At 49.9% G+C, this 15948-nt stretch overlaps 1 protein-coding gene across 3 annotated transcripts; it reads right to left on the bottom strand.

The window, feature by feature from the left end:
- Positions 1 to 1437: 1437 nt before the first annotated feature.
- Positions 1438 to 5549, bottom strand: KLK4 (kallikrein related peptidase 4). Of its 3 annotated transcripts, none has more exons than XM_039244853.1 (6): positions 5512 to 5549; positions 4872 to 4943; positions 3478 to 3640; positions 2868 to 3118; positions 2643 to 2779; positions 1438 to 1875 (listed from the first exon to the last, which is right to left on the bottom strand). In XM_039244853.1, exons 2-6 carry the CDS (start codon positions 4930 to 4932, stop codon positions 1723 to 1725), a joined length of 765 nt encoding a protein of 254 aa, XP_039100784.1. In that variant the 5' UTR covers positions 4933 to 4943; positions 5512 to 5549; the 3' UTR covers positions 1438 to 1722. The 3 variants fall into 3 exon arrangements, with proteins under 3 accessions (XP_039100784.1, XP_039100792.1, XP_039100802.1); XM_039244861.1 differs by lacking the exon at positions 5512 to 5549 and adding an exon at positions 5413 to 5461; XM_039244871.1 differs by lacking the exons at positions 3478 to 3640; positions 4872 to 4943; positions 5512 to 5549 and adding an exon at positions 3231 to 3356.
- Between the last annotated feature and the right edge of the window lie 10399 nt (positions 5550 to 15948).

Here is a 15948-nt window from a genome sequence, read left to right as displayed (position 1 = left end):
CAGATACTGGGTGCAATGTTCTATATGTAACCATTAAATAAATTAAAAAAAATTTTTTAATGTTTATTTATTTCTGAGAGAGAGAGATTGAGAGGGAGAGAGAGAGAGAGAGAGAGAGAAAGAGAGAGATAGCATGAGCAGGGGAGGGTCAGAGAGAGAGGGAGACACAGAATCTGAAATAGGCTGCAGGCTCTGAGCTAGCTGTCAGCACAGAGCCTGACGCGGGGCTTGAACTCATGAACCGTGTGATCATGACTTGAGCTTAAGTCCGAAGCTTAACTGACTGAGCCATCCAGCACCCCTAAATAAGGTTTGTTAATCCTATTGTTCAGATCATCTATGTCCTTATTCACTTTTATCTTCTTTGTTCTATTTCCTTCCTTCCTTCCTTCCTTCCTTCCTTCCTTCCTTCCTTCCTTCCTTCCTTCCTTCCTTCCTCTCCTTCTCTCTCTCTCTCCTTATTTCTTAGGTTCCATGTCCAACGTGGGGCCTGAACTCATAACACCGAGATCAAGAGTCTCATGCTCTACTGACTGAGTCAGTCAGGTACCTCCATTCTATTATTTTCTAAGAGCCATCTTTATTTTTTTATTTTTATTTTTTTAGAGAGAGAGAGCATGTGAGCAGGGGAGAGGGGCAGGGGGAGGGAAGAGAGAGAGAGGGAGAAAGAGAGAAAGAGAGAGAGAGAGAGAGAGAGAGATTCTTAAGCAGGCTGCATGCTCAATGCAGAGCCCAACATGGGGCTTGATGCAAGCCTTGGGATCCTGACCCAAGCCGAAACCAAGAGTTGGATGCTCAACTGACTGAGTCACCCAAGTGCCCCCAAGAGGCATCTTTAAATCCTTTTCAATGAGTAAGGATGGGTTTTTTTTTTCACTTTTAGTTATTTCACTCCTTACTCTATATATTTTGAGGAATATCTCCAGATGAATAGATTCCCAAACAATATATCTATGAATATATTCTTGAATAGAAATTGTTAGTAGTATATTCTTATTAATATAATTTTTCAGTAAAGAATATGATAACAATTCCTTATATCCATGGGCCCTCAGTCTTCTCCCCCATCTCTTTCCCCGCTCTCCCTATCTTTCCATGATTCTTCCTACCATCCCCTACTTAACAGCAGCAGGGTCCTGAGGCAGATACAAATGAAAACTTCTTAAAACGCACTTAGGAAGATGAAACCAAAACAAGTCAACCAAACCTAAATAAACTAAGCAAGAAAAAAACCTCATTAATTTGCCATTTTCTGGCTTGACTTTTCTGAAGTTGGATAACATTCACAGAACCCGTTTCTCTTAACCTCTCACGTGTATCTCCTTCTTTGGGAATCCGGTGGCCCTCCTGGGGGAAACTGAGGCCAAAGGAGGAAAAGCTACTTGCTAGAATCCTTTGAATGGGAATGGAAACGAGGAGGGCAGTCCAAACAGAGCCTGTGTTTCTCTTAGACTTTATTTTTGGGCTTAAGAGAAGGGGACAAAAGTGAAAAACCAACTTTCTCTGCCTGTGGTAAGGCTGAGTCAACATTGTGCCACTAGGAGGCACTGGGTAGAGAAAAAGATTCTTGGTGGGACTGGATTCCTGGGGCTAAGGAAGGAGGGGGCTGGGAGTCTAGACTGCTGGGTCTGAGGGAGGAAGGCACCGGGGTGGCCCCAGATTCTGGAATCCTTCTGCAGCATATATTTGGAGGTTGAGTTCCTTGGGTCCAAGTCCCAGAAGTTAACTGTGCTGAATGGTTTTCTGTATCCAGTCAGTGAACTTGCAGAGGTTGGTGTAGACGCCAGGCACGTGGGGTTGGCCACACTGGACTTGTCCAAAAGACACGAGGCCCTGAAGGGACCCGTTGCAGACCAGGGGGCCCCCAGAGTCACCCTGTTGTTGGGGAGAGAGGGAGAATCCAACATGGAGAGGTGGAGACAGATTGAGGTCAGAAAGGAACCAAATGATACCAAAGGACTAAGATAGGAAAATCAAAGATAGCAACACACACCTCAGAGGTCCCTGCCAGAGCCCTGACCGTCCGGAATTCTGCTCCCCTAGGTCCCAACAGCTGCTTGATTCTCCTAGGTTTGTTGTTCTGTTGTTTTAATCTCCCCCATGGCTGTTGCTCTGCCTCTGCCTCCCAGAGTCTCCATGCATCTCTGCATCTCTTTGCATATTCCGTGTTTTTTTTAAATCTATTTCTCTTTGCATTTCATTTCTATGAGTCTATGTCTCTGTTTCTCTCCGAAGTATTTCTCTCTCTCTCTCTCTCTCTCTCTCTCTCTGTGCCTTTGCTATCTCTGCCTCTATTTCTATTCTCTCTTTCTTTGTTTCTCTTTACTCTCAGGTCGATATCCCTCTGTTTCTCCCTCCGTCTCCGCGTGTCTGTTTCTCCCCACGTGCCCTGTGGGTCTCTGCCTCCCTCCCTTCTCCATCGTCCCCCCTCCCCTCCCCTGCTTGCCCTCTCCCCCCTCCTCCCCTGCTTCCCCTCCCCCCCTTCCCCTGTTTCCCTTCCCCCCCGCCTTGCTTCCCCTCTCCCCCCTCTCCTCCCCTGCTTCCCCTCTCCCCTCCCCTGCTTCCCCTCTCCCCTCCCCTGCTTCCTCTCTCCCCCTCCCCTCCCCTGCTTCCCCTCTCCCCCCCTCTCCCCCAGCTCTCACGCGGCAGGAGTCCTTCCGGTCCGGTCCTCCGCCGGCACAGAACATGCTGGGGTGGAACACCGGGGCGTAGACCTCCCTGCAGACGTCCTCGGGCGCCACCGAGATATTCACGCACTGGAGCACTTGGGGCTGCCTGCCTGCGACGCAGAGCCCCGGGTCAGCCCCTCCGGCCCGGGGGAGAACCCTTCAGAAATCGCGGCGACACACTCACACTCACGAGCTCACCACTCGCCATCTGGCCCCAGCCAGAAACGAGGCAAGACTCCCCAGCGGTCGGGCATCGGGAGGCGACGCTGATGTTCCGGATGGCGTCCGACACGAACACCGACTCTTTCAGCTTGATGAGCATGAGGTCGTTGGCGATAAAGGGTTTGTTGTACTCTGGGTGCTGTACGGAGAAGCTGGCCTCCGCCATCAGGCTGCCTGGCTCCTGGCTGGCCTCCAGGCTGTGCAGTCCCAGCCCGATGGTGTAGGACCTGAGGGCCGTAGGGACAGAGGAGTTTTGTGGCAACTACGCCGTTATCTCCACCTTCGCCCTCAACCACAACCCGCGCCCGGAGCTACCCATCTGTGAGCTCAAATCCTCACCCACGCAACCAACTTATCCCGCGACAAGGGTTTGTCTTAATTCACTAGTGACTCAGCAGCTGAGCGGGGACTTCGCTCCTGGACTGCCTGAGTCTTTCACAGGCACCGGCCTCCGCTTCCCTTGCAGAGTCTCGCTTTACCGAGGTTTCCGCTCGTAGCACCAAGGCTGAGCTGAAGTTACATCCAGGCACCCCGCCCCCGCCTGCCCCCGGCCCTTGCCTCCGCCCCCACCCCGCCCAGCACTCACTTCTGGAAACAGTGTGCGGCTGATAGCACCCACTGCGGATGCACCAGGACGCCCCCGCAGAAAAATTCGTCTTCCGTGAACAGTGCCGCCTGCCAGGGCTGCGAGTGAGGGATGCAGTCCTCGCCGTTTATGATGTGGCTGCCCGCACCCGAGGCCTGGGATCCTGAGGGCGGATCAGGGATGGGGGTTGGGCTCCGGGTGGAGAGCGGGCTCCCAAGGGGCGTGGCCACGGGCTGGGGGCGTGGTCAGGGCTTCAAGGGTGTAGTCAGGACTGGGGATGGTCTCTGGGTGGATCCAGGGCTCCTAAGCGCAGGAATCGATCCAGGGGCGTGGGCCAGGCTGGGGGGAGGGGGGGGCAGGCGCAAAAGGCAGGACTAGAGCTCGTGGAGGCGGGGTCACAGTGCAGAGGGCGTGGCCAGTGCCGTGGGGCGGGGCTGTGGCTCAGGGGCGTGGCCAGGACCTCAAGGCTGGAGTTAGGGACCCTGAGCGCACTCAGGGCTCCTAGGGACGGTGTCAGGATTGCGGAGGCTGGCTCAGGAGGTGGGACTAGATCTTCTGGGGGCGGGGTCCTGGTGCAGAGATTTTATGGGCCAGATCAGGTTTCTTGGGGTGGGAGACGGAAGCGGAGATCAGAGGAGAGGAGAGGGGTCTGTCCTCCTGGGGAGTTTCAGCTTTGAGCCGGTCACACCCATCTCCAAGACCCACGCCCCATCTCCATCTCTCTCTCCCTCCCTCCCTGCCCCTTTCCGACTAGCACCACATCAGCTTCGTGCAATAGCCGGGCCACAGTCCCCCAGCGCAAGCAGAACCCCTCATATAGGGTTCAGCGACAAGGGTGACACAGCCAGACGCTCAAGTGTCACTCTTGGTGGCCCTCAGAGTCACGCCCTTCCCGGCTCAGCCACCAGCAACAGCCGGCTCACACAGAAACCCTATCACGTCGCTCCTGCGAGTCCGTGGATCAGAGACCCAGGAGGTAGGCATAGATTCCCGGCAATGGGTGACTTCCCCAGAAGCACGACCTCCCTGTGAGCAGCACCCTGGGCTTCTCATGTCCTCACCGCACCGTCCACCGTTGTCACTCCGAGCATATTTAGAGGCACAGACTGTCAGAATCCTTCACCCAGTAACACACCGACTCTCATGGGTTTGACCACACAGCCCATCACCCTGTGTCACACACAGAGGTGTGCAAAACACACACACACACAGAGTACACCAAGGGCACACACAGAAACTCCCTATGATACAAGGAATCACATGTGTGACCAGAGAGCAACGCTCACATGGTACTGTCACACAGGCAGCTTTAGCCTGTGTCCAGGAGGACACTGAGTCACGCCCACACACTGTGCCCTCGGGCACAGTCACACACACACCACACACACTCATACCTGTGACACCGAGGATGAGGTACCCTAGGAACCAGCCCCAGGGGCTTCCCGCTGCGGTCATCACGTCAGGACCTGGGCACGAGGGTCAGCCTCTGGTGAGTCTGGGGGACTTAAGAGCCCAAATCTCTCCATCTTTCTCTGTCTCCCTCTCTTTCTGTCCCCTTAAGGATATTATTGGTCAGACAAGGACCTATGTATGCCACCCCTGCCCTCCAACACACACACACCGTAGGTTTGAGATCCTAGCCCAGAGTGCCAGAGCCTAGAGAGATTTAGAGAGGGAGAGAGAAAGAGGGGGAGAGAAGTAGAAAGAGAGAGCATTAGGTGGAGAGGAAGGGACGAGGAAGTATCCCTCTCTCTCTAAACTGGGAGAGTAGGAGCGCAGAGACCTGGCCCGAGGGTCGGACTTGGGACTGACACAGAGCACTTGCGAAAGATAATCAGAGATAGACCGAGAGCCAGAGACATTCAGAGAAACAGAAAGAGCAGAGCCAGAGAGAGAAATGAAGAGACATCCCTAACTAGAGAGAGAGTGAGAGACCTTTTTGGAGAGGAGACTTGGAGCCCCAGGGTCGCGAGGCTGCAGGGGCCTGCGCTCCGAGGGGGGGGTGCGCGGGGGCGGGCACCGCGGGCCGCTCACCTTGCTGCCTCTGGGCTCCGGATTCTGCGCTGGGCGAGGCTTCCGCCTACTGCCTCCTAAAGGGGCTCCCTTGGGACTTATAAGCATTCCCAGCTGGGCCGGCCTGCCCCCTGGGGACACATTCCTGGGGTCAGGTGCTGCAAGTTTCCATCTCAGAGCTCTCGGGGCTGCCCTGGTGTCAGGCTAAGGTCAGGGGGCTCCGGGGACTGGGAGCAGCGACCCAGCGAGGACACCCTGGACTCAGAGCCCCTCTGAGGCTGTCTCTCTCACTCCCTCGTGTTCTTATTCTCTCCTGGTCTCTTTCATGTTCTCCCTCCCATGTTCTCTTATTTTCTCTCTTACTAAACCTCTCTCTCTCTTCCCTGCTGTGCTTCCCCAGCAAGCCTTCCTGGGTTCAAATCCAGACTGCATCATGGTTTACCTTTGTAACCCTGGGGGTGGCTGCATCCCTCTAAGCCTCCATTTCCCCATCTGTAAACAGGGGAACTGTTATCCCTCGCTCCCAAAATACATCCAAAGAGGTAGTGCGGGGCAAGTGCCTTGGCATGGTGTCAGGCATATCGGAGGCGCCCTGTAAGTGGGAGCAAGACGAAGCTCTCACTCATTAAAGAGCAATTACGCACGCGCTATGCTCTGAGCTCCTGCTGTCCCAGCTGGAGATGCAGGAAGGAGCGAGCAAATTCTGGGGCTCATGGGCTCACATCCTAGTGGGGGAGACAGACAAACAGGAAAACTACAGGGAAATATCTGGTAGGGACGTGTGTGTAGAGAACATGGGTGATGGTAGAGTGACAGGGGCAGGGAGGGGGGACTTCCTGCGGACAAGATGGTTGGGGAGACAGAAGAGGGGACATTTAGATTGGCAGTCACTATGCCGTGTGAGCCTTGCAGGAAAAAGAGAGAACTTGGTGTATGTGAGGCGGAGTGAGATGGAACAAGGCAGGCAGTGCAGGGTTCGAGCGTGGGGAAGACATTTGGGTTTATTTTAAGGGCAATGGATTTTAAGCACAGGGGTAGAAGGAGTGACGTGATCTTGTTTACTTTAAAGACACATCCTGCGTGGAGAATGAAGGACTGTAGGGTGAGAAGGGAGCAGACACCAACACAGAGGCAGCAGCCCAGGCGGGGCGATGCTGTGGTCCAGGGAGAAGAGGAATTGCATGGGTGCAGGGCTCATTGTGGAGGGAGAGTCAACATACTGACCAATGGGTGGGAAGTGGGGGCGGAGGGTAAAGGGTGTCTCCGAGGCTTGGTCTGACCACTTGTGGTGCCATTTGTGGAGGCGAGCCAGGTGATGTGAGGGCGAGGGCTGAGCTGGGGGTGTCTGTGGGGAGCCAAGCGGTTGGATGCGTGGGCAGGCCGAGGGGCAGGCAGAGGTCAGCGCTGGCGGGAAGCAGTGGGGCGTCGTAGGGGACAGGTGGTGTTTAGAGCCATAGGGTGGGTGAGATCACCTAAGGAACAGGTGTGGGCAGCACTGATGAGAGGTTGGGCGACAGATGGTGGTGATGACGAAGCACGAATGTCTGCTTCTCTCTGTCTCTCCGACCCCTTCTCTCTCTGCCACTCGCCCTTTCTTGGTGCCTGTCTGGTTCTCTAGCTGTGTCTCGATGTATCTGCTTGTGTTCAGTCTCCTGGTGGCATACAGACCCTTGACCCTGCCCTGCTCCTGGGACCAGTAGCTCGGACCATGAGGACAGAGGAGGCTAGGAGGAGGTGAGGGGTGCAGGGTGGGTGCATGTCTCACAGCTGCCCAGATGTGACGAAGGCCTGGATGGTGGTAGGAGGCCGGTTGGGGCTGGTGCTGGGACATAGGTTGGGCAGCTGAAAGGAGAGACAAGAAGCAGACATCATCATGTCCTTCTGACCCTGTTTCGTGGCCTCTCCTATGCCCTGTCCTGGCCAAGATCAGGCAGATGTGACCCACTTATCTGAGGATGCGTCCAGGACACAGCTGTGGGGGAGCCAGGCAGTGGAGATGCGATCGGCCCGGCAGGGGGAAGCGGTTTGGACTGTGGGCCCAGGAACAGGGCTCCATGGCTCAGAACCGAGGCTGGCATGGAGGATGGACAGAGACAGAGACAAAGAGAGACAGAGGTAAGCAGAGAGACTGGGCCCAGAGTGAGAAAGTCACAGAGCCAAGGAGACTGAGACGAACAGAGAGAGGGAGAGAGAACTGGGAGAAGAGATAAAAGCAGAGAGAGACAGGAGATGAAGACAGACAGAGACACAGAGAGATACACAGAGACAGAGACCTAAAATGAGATAGAGACAGAGATTGAGACAGAGATGGATAAATTATTATGCATCCTGGAAGTCATCTTATTTTTTTAAAATTTTTATTTGAGAGAGAGAGAGAGTGTGTGTGTGTGAGAGAGAGAGAGCAGGGGAGGGGCAGAAAGACAGAGAGAGAGAGAGAGAGAATCTTAAGCAAGCTCCGCATTCAGTGCAGAGCCCAATGCGGGGCTTGATCCCATGACCCTGAGATCATGACTTGAGCTGAAATCAACACTCAGATGCTCAACCGACAGAGTCACCCAGGCGCCCGAGAATTCATTTAAAAGCAGAAACAAAAGGGAGCTTGAATTTCCCCCAGAGTTACCCGCTGCAGCCCCCAGGCCCCGTTCTGAATAAGTGGCACCCTGTTCAAGAGTCCCCTCTGATTCTCCACTCTGGGTAGCATCTCCAAAAAGAAAGTCAGACCTTTCTGAGCAGTTTCCTCACCTGGGCTCTCCTCTCCCTGCCAGACACTCTCTACTTCCACTCGGACCCATTCAGTCTATTCCCAGAGGGACGTGGCTCTGCCATGGCTCCAACCCATCCCACTCAATAACTAAATCCACCCTGGGGTAGATTATATTACCCGGAGAGAAGTGAAGTGATTTCCTTCTTTATTAAGAGCAATGGAGGATTCAGTAGGAAAAACCCCATCAAGCCTCATATGGGCATCTCCCTTCTCCACTCCTGTCCCAGGGAGGAGAGAGGCCAGTGCTGAGTGGGGGCAATCCTGGGGTCTGCCTGGAGTGGGAGAGGATGGAGAGAGGGACTTGGGGAGGGGGTGTTACTGGACAGAGAGAGAATTATATCCTATGCCAGCCTGTGGAGCCACAGAAAATGTATCCTGACCACAAGCACAGTGGCAGGGTGGCTGTAGGCTGTAGGGACCACCATAGAGGGCATCTCCCAGCCCCTCTGCGGCAACAGGGTTTGAGAGGGAGCTCAGCAAATACCAAAGGAGCAGAAGTTAAGATGGTACCTCCATGATGCACCAAGGGCCTGCACCCCCCCCCCCATTTTTCTAGCACCAACCAAGTTGAGTTTTCTGTCACTACCTTGCAGGGGAGGTTAGGAGACCCCAGAAGTGTGACTGAGACATTTCCTGCCGGGTGGATTTAGATTTTCTGTGTCCATCACGGCAGCCACCAGCCACAGTTACTGAGCACTTGAAACATGCGTGTGGCAGACGAACTGACTTTGAACTTTTATTTTAATTTATTTGTTTATTTATTTATTTATGTTAATGTTTTTTTTTTCAAATTTTTATTTTATTTCTAGGAGAGAGAGAGAGAGAGACAGCATGAGCAGGGGAGGGTCAGAGAGAGAGAGGGAGACACAGACTCTGAAACAGGCTCCAGGCTCTGAGCTGGCAGTCAGCACAGAGCCCGATGCGGGGCCCGAACCCACGAACCGCGAGATCATGACCTAAGCGAAAGTCGGACGCTCAACCGACTAAGCCACCCAGGCGCCCCTGTTAATGTTTATTTTTGAGAGAAAGAGACAGAGTGCAAGTCAGGGAGGGGCAGAGAGAAGGAGACACAGAATCTGAAGCAGGCTCCAGTCTCTGAGCTGTCAGCACAGAGCCAGACGCGGGGCTTGAACTCACAAGCAGTGAGATCATGTTAATCGACTGAGCCACCCAGGCACCCCTCTTTAGTCCACTTTGAGTTGATTTTTGTGTAAGACATAAGATAGGGATCCAATTTCATTTTTTTGCATGTGGATACCCAGTTTCCCCCACACCATTTGTTGGAGAGGCTGTCCTTTCCCCGTTGTGTATTCTTGGCACCCTTGTCTAAGATCAGTTGACCACATATGTGTGGGTTTATTCTGGGCTCTCTATTCTGGGCATTTTTTTTTTCAATTGGCCACCAACATTGACAGATCAGGAGATTTCAAGCTTCTCTGGAAAAGTCAACATCGTGTCTGCATTCCCATGGCCATAATCCATCAGCAGCATATTCTGAGTGGCCACAGCCCTGGGGGCTGCCTGCCAGTTTCCTGGTCCACACCCGGTGGCTTCCTTCATTTTCATTACCTCCTGGGCCCCAGGAAGCAGCAGAGTTCGTGACTCCAGTGGAGAAAAAAAGTGGACACAGATAGAGAAAGACTAGGACATAAAAAGATAAGAGATAAAGCAAACCAGGAAAACAACAACAATACTCGTCATACACTGTCATAGAAGCACCTGCATATGAACTTACTCATAGGCTCCACAGACAGTACTTATTGTGTTCCAGGCACTGTTCCAGGTTCTTCACAAATGTTAACTGGCTTCACCTCCTCAATATCCTATGAAATAGGATCTGTTATCGCCCCTCACTGTTCAGATGAAAAATGAGGCACAGAGAAGCTAAGAGCTGTTTCCCTGACTGATGAAGTGGTAGAGCTGAGATCTGACCCTTCATCTGCACACCAACCCCACTGTGTGAGCCTAACCGCTAGGCAACACTGCCCCCTTGTGGATCCGGAGACACACAGGGAGAGAGTAAGTGGTTGTGGGAGTAAAGGACAAAGGAAGGAGGACTCCAAGTTCTCCTGGGCGGGTGACTGGGGGTCTAAGCACCCAGTTCTGGTATGAGATGGGGATAGAGGTGCAAGTGAGCCCCTTGCAGACAGGAGGAGGTAGCCGCCTGGGCCTTGCCCCTGGCAAGCTCAAGTCCTGATCTTGACCTTGGGTCTCTTAGGTTCCACAGGGAAAGGCAGGGAGTATGGCCCTCCAGTGAGACACCGGCAAGAGACTGAGTGTTTCTACCTCAGAGCTCAGCCACTGTTACTTCCAAGTATTGCTACCAATGTAGTAATTTAATAAGTTGGGAGAAATCGCCATCATGTCTGCTTATTCGTGGGTCATGGTGACCTTGGTTGTCTTCCAGAACCATCTCCTCTGTGCACCCAGATACCCAAGTAAAGATCGTGATAATAATAATAATAGTAATAATATCATAAATCACCCACATGCCTCAAACAATTATAGTCACTGTTTTACGTGTGTCGTTGTACTTAATTTTGTGGGATAAAATCATGAACTTGTCTTTTTAAAGTAAAACTAGAGGTGCCTGGATGGCTCAGTCAGTTAAGTGTCCAACTCTTCTTTTTTTTAAATATTTTTATTTATTTCTAGGAGAGAGAGAGCGCGTGAGCAGGGGAGGGTCAGAGAGAGAGGGAGATACAGACTCTGAAATAGCCTCCAGGCTCTGAGCTGGCAGTCAGCACAGAGCCCGACACGGGGCTCGAACCCACGAACCGCGAGATCATGACCTAAGCGAAAGTCGGACGCTCAACCGACTAAGCCACCCAGGCGCCCCTGTTAATGTTTATTTTTGAGAGAAAGAGACAGAGTGCAAGTCAGGGAGGGGCAGAGAGAAGGAGACACAGAATCTGAAGCAGGCTCCAGGCTCTGAGCTGTCAGCACAGAGCCCGACACGGGGCTCGAACCCACGAACCGCGAGATCATGACCTAAGCGAAAGTCGGACGCTTAACCGACTAAGCCACCCAGGCGCCCCAAGTGTCCAACTCTTCTTGATCTCCGCTCAGGTCATGATTTCACAGTTCATGATTCGAGCCCCGTATCAGGCTCTGTGCTGACAGCTCAGAGCCTGGAGCCTGCTTCGGATTCCGTGTCTCCCTCTCTCTCTCTGCCCCTCCCCCACTTGCACTCTGTCTCTCTCTTCCTCTCACAATGAATAAACATTTTAAAAATTTAAAAAAATGGACTTTCCCACTGTAAAATGAAAAAAAAATTTCAGTAAAATCCTCTCTGGCTAGGTTTGTTAGGATGGCAGCAGAGGTGAAAAGAAGGTACCTTTCTGGTTTTACTTACTCGAAGGGGAAATGTTAATATTGGCCAATGTATGCTGAACACATACTCTGTAGCATTGCTTTAAGGGCTTTGCACAGATTAACTTGTTTACCTTCCCATAAACCTTGCTGCAGCTGCTCCTTCACTATAAACAGAGGAAATTGAGGCCAAAGGACATTAAAATCACTTTCCAAGGCCACACAGTAAGAAATAGCTGGGTTTGAACCCAGAGAGACTTGCATGAGGATCTCTGTGTGTGCGTGCGTGTGTGCGTGTGGAATATCATTTCTACCTAAGTATTTGAATAGATACTATTCCCACATGGTACAGAAATAAAGTATGTTTATAAAAAAAAGGCACAGAGGGGAGCCTGGGTGACTTAGTCAATTAAGCATCCGACTTCAGCTCAGGCCATGATCTCGCAGTTTGTGGGTTTGAGCCCTGTGTTGGGCTCTGTGCTGACAGCTCGGAGCCTGGAGCCTGTTTCAGATTCTGTATCTCCCTCTCTCTCTGACCCTCCCCCACTTGCACTCTGTGTCTCTCTCTTTCTCTCTCAAAAGTAAACATTTTTTAAAAAAGGTACAGAGTGATAAATCATGACCATATCCCCCTTCTATCCAGTCTTCACCTCTTCTTCAAAACATAACAAGTAGAATATGTTACTTGGATCATCTCCAAAGGTTTCGTTGCCCATAAACAGGCAAATGCAAACATGCGTTCTTATTTTTCCCTTGCCTTTCACCACCGGGCTGGGCTCCTAACAAAGTAAGGCGTCTCCTGGTGTTCAGAACACTTGGTTAATTATTTTTCCTGTTATAAGCTGGAAGATGTGCAATATCTGGTGAGTTTCAAGGTTTGTGAAACACTGCTTAGATAATTACCCAAGTTATAAAACAATGGCTGGTGTGAAAATTACAGGTGAATCATAATTATGTCTATGCCTATAAAGCCTTCTGCTTGGAAGTCTTTCAGTCTGGGGGAATTTAGTTGGAGACATTTTTCCCCTCCCCAAAGCATCTTATTATTAATTTTGTGGGGTTTAGAGCTGGCCAGAAAAAAACAGAAAAGAAAACAAATAAGACCAGATGAAAGATGCACCCAGGGAGATCTAAGGCCATGGTGAGTAATGTTCACTGAGCACTTTCAATGTGCCATGAATGGTTTTTTTAATTCTGTGTTTTATTTTGAATTGGTTCAAGACTCACAAAGAATTGCGAACTGGTACAGAGAATTCTCACCCAGTTTCCCTCAGTCACATCTTTCATAACCACAAAACTTTGTCAAAACTAGAAAACGGGGTTTGCCACAATGATAGTAAGTCTGGTACAGATCTTTGCTGAACTTCATTCTTACATCTCTTTCTCTGTCTTTTCCATCACAGCCATCAGGATACACAACTGTTGCATCATCAGGAAGAAAGTGTCTCATGTTATTCCTTAAGAACCACACCTTCCTCCCACCCTCAAGCCCGGACAACTACTGGTCTGTTCTTTGTCACTCTAATTCTGTGCCTTGGAGAATGTGATATAAATGGAATCATACAATATGAAACGCTCTGAAGTTGGGGTTTACCCCACTCGTCATAATGTCCTTGAGACCCATCTAAGTCGTTATAGGCATCACTCATTTGTTCCCTTCATAAGCATTTTAAAAATATTGTATACTGTTAGTCACTTACATTCACAAAAGTCTGAAGGTTGTAGGTTCTGTGAGTATTCCTATTTGCAGATGGGAAAACTGAGGACAGTGAAGTGAAGTGACTTGTCTGAGGACACAGAGCAGGTAAGTGGTAGACTGAGATTTGAACCAAGGCAGCCTGACTCCAGGGACATTCATAGAAACAAAACAGAACAAAATAACTCACCCAACTTAGTACTAATGAAACTTGATACCTTCTTTTCCTTTTTATGTAATTAAAGACACCCCCTCCCAACCCCACGGATAGATATATAATCAAAAGAATTGAGGGCAGAGTCTGGAAGAGATATTCGCACACTCATGTTTGTAGCAGCATTTATGGACAACAGGCAGAAGGTGAAAATAACCCAAACGTCCATTGACAAATGAATGGATAAACAAAATGTGATGTATCCATAAAATGGAATAGGATTCAGCCTTAGAAAGGAAGGGGCTGCTGTCACATGTTACAACATGGATGAACCTTGAGAACACCATGTGAACGATAGAAGTCAGTCACAAAAGGACAAGTACTTGTATGATACTTCTTATAGGAGGGGTCTCAGTCAAATTCAAAGTGACAAAATAGAATGGTGGGTTCAGGGGGAGGGCACTTGTGGAGGGGGGGATGTCTAGTTAAAATGTTTAATGGGTTACAGAGTTTCAGTTTTGGAAGATGAAAAGTTCTGGGTACCTGTTTATAGCAAGGTGAGTATACTTTAACACTACTGAGTTGTACATATAAAAGTGGGGATACAATGCTAAATTTCACTTTACTTTTTTTTTTTTTTTTTTTTTCAATTAAAAGTAAAATGTTGAAAAAGACTCCCTCAGGGGCACCTGGGTGGCTCAGTAGGTTGAGCGTCTGTTCTTCGGTCAGGTCATTGATCTCGCTGTTCATGAATTCGAGCCCTGCGTCAGGCTCTGTGCTGACAGTTCAGAGCTTGGAGCCTGCTTCAGATAGTATGTCTTCCTCTGTCTCTGCCTCTCCCACTTTTGTTCTCTGTCTCTCTCCAAAATAAATAAATGTTGAAAAAAATTAAAAGGAAAAGACTCCCTTAATGCTGGAGTTGCTTACAAAGTTATTGACAAACCATTCAGTCAATTGCATAAGTTACAAAACAATGACTAAGTGTTAACATTAGTAATGACTCTCCTAATTGTTATCAGTGGAGGTAAATGATACAGTCTTGAAGCTCCACTGGCTTATTTCTTAAGATACATTGTTTTAAAAAGCTATTAAGGCTCCCCACAGACCCCTAATTGTGGGGATGAACAGTTTCACTCTTCTGTCTGCTGCCTCAGAGGAGGGTTTTGCTAGAGTGATTACTTGACCACTTTTCTGGAGACCCAAGTCCAAACACAAACCTTTGTCGGGTATTACGTTTCATTACCCTTGAAACAACACCGTGAGGTTGAAAACACACCATTTTTTTCTTGCCATTTCACACACATCCAGTACCTAGCAAGGCTTGCGTAGGACTGAGCACTTTGGTTTTTCCAGGCTGTGTGTTTACTGTACAGCTATTCTGCGCCTCTCCAGCACACACACAAAGATGGCACCATTGGTTGGTTTTCTCTGGCTTGTGAGATGACGGGGCGGTTTTATTTCCTTCCTTCATACACCTCAGTGTTCCTCAGAGCCACTGGTCAGTTTCTTGCACTCAGATAACCCACACACATGACGATACACAGCTTTCAGGACCAAGGTCAGAGTGAACCCAACTCTTTCTTCTCTGTACATTTCCAGAGGTCTCTGGTTTGATACCTATACCACATGCTGTTTCCTTTTGCTCCCAGAGAAACAGAACACGTTAAGCTCCAAGCCTAAGCAGCAAGGAAAGAAAATGTAAAGCCACAGGCCTATGTGCATGATGGCACATAATGAGAACGTGTAGGAGAAAAAAGGTTCACAAGTGCTTTTGAGAACACAGCACCAGTGTGGGCTTCCCCATTTACCCTTCCTTTGTGGAAAAGATGAAGTAGATAGTTAAAAAATATATTCTGGGATGCCTGGCTAGCTCAGTCAGTGGAGTGTGCGACTCTTGATCTCAGGGTCGTGAGTTCGAGTTCCATGTTGGGGGCAAAGTACACTTAATTAAACAATTTTTTAATGTATATATGTATTCCAATCAGCTATGAAGGTTTGGAGAAACAGCAGCAGCAACACAGCAACCACAATTTTGCCTAGTGGGACAAGTTCCTGGCTGATCTGAGTGTGTACATAGGAAATGTCCTCACAGAATTAACTCCTAGACCGCTCATTTGCTTGAACCTCCCGGCGACCATAGGTTTATTAAGATCATCTATGAAATGGGAGCCATGAATACAGAGGATGTGATGCCAACTTTGTTGACAGGCTTGTTCTAGATAACTACAGCTGTCGGAGTGACCGTTTTAGAATATTTCATGGTTTCTGAAAGTTAAGAGCTATGTGTTTAGCTAGCAAGCAGGTGAAGAGAGGCTCAAAATCATCAACAATTTAAGAAATGCGAGTTTAATATGGCAGACGATTGTTTTACACCAAGGAAATCACAGTAGAAAGCTGAGTCATGTTAAGTAGCAGCAGCAACCTGAACTCCAGGGATCCTCAGGGCTTGTCCATGGAGTGTGAAGGACAAAGCCATGCACAGGAGTGACCTGGCTCTACTTGGTCAAATTAACCATGTGTCTATCACCCAGC

This window comes from Hyaena hyaena, unplaced genomic scaffold (genome assembly GCF_003009895.1).
Source record: "Hyaena hyaena isolate Hyena2069 unplaced genomic scaffold, ASM300989v1 scaffold_9, whole genome shotgun sequence".
Classification (NCBI taxonomy): Eukaryota; Metazoa; Chordata; class Mammalia; order Carnivora; family Hyaenidae; genus Hyaena; species Hyaena hyaena.
The sequence above is the reverse complement of the archived record's forward strand: the minus strand, read 5'-3'. Positions and strand labels throughout refer to the sequence as shown.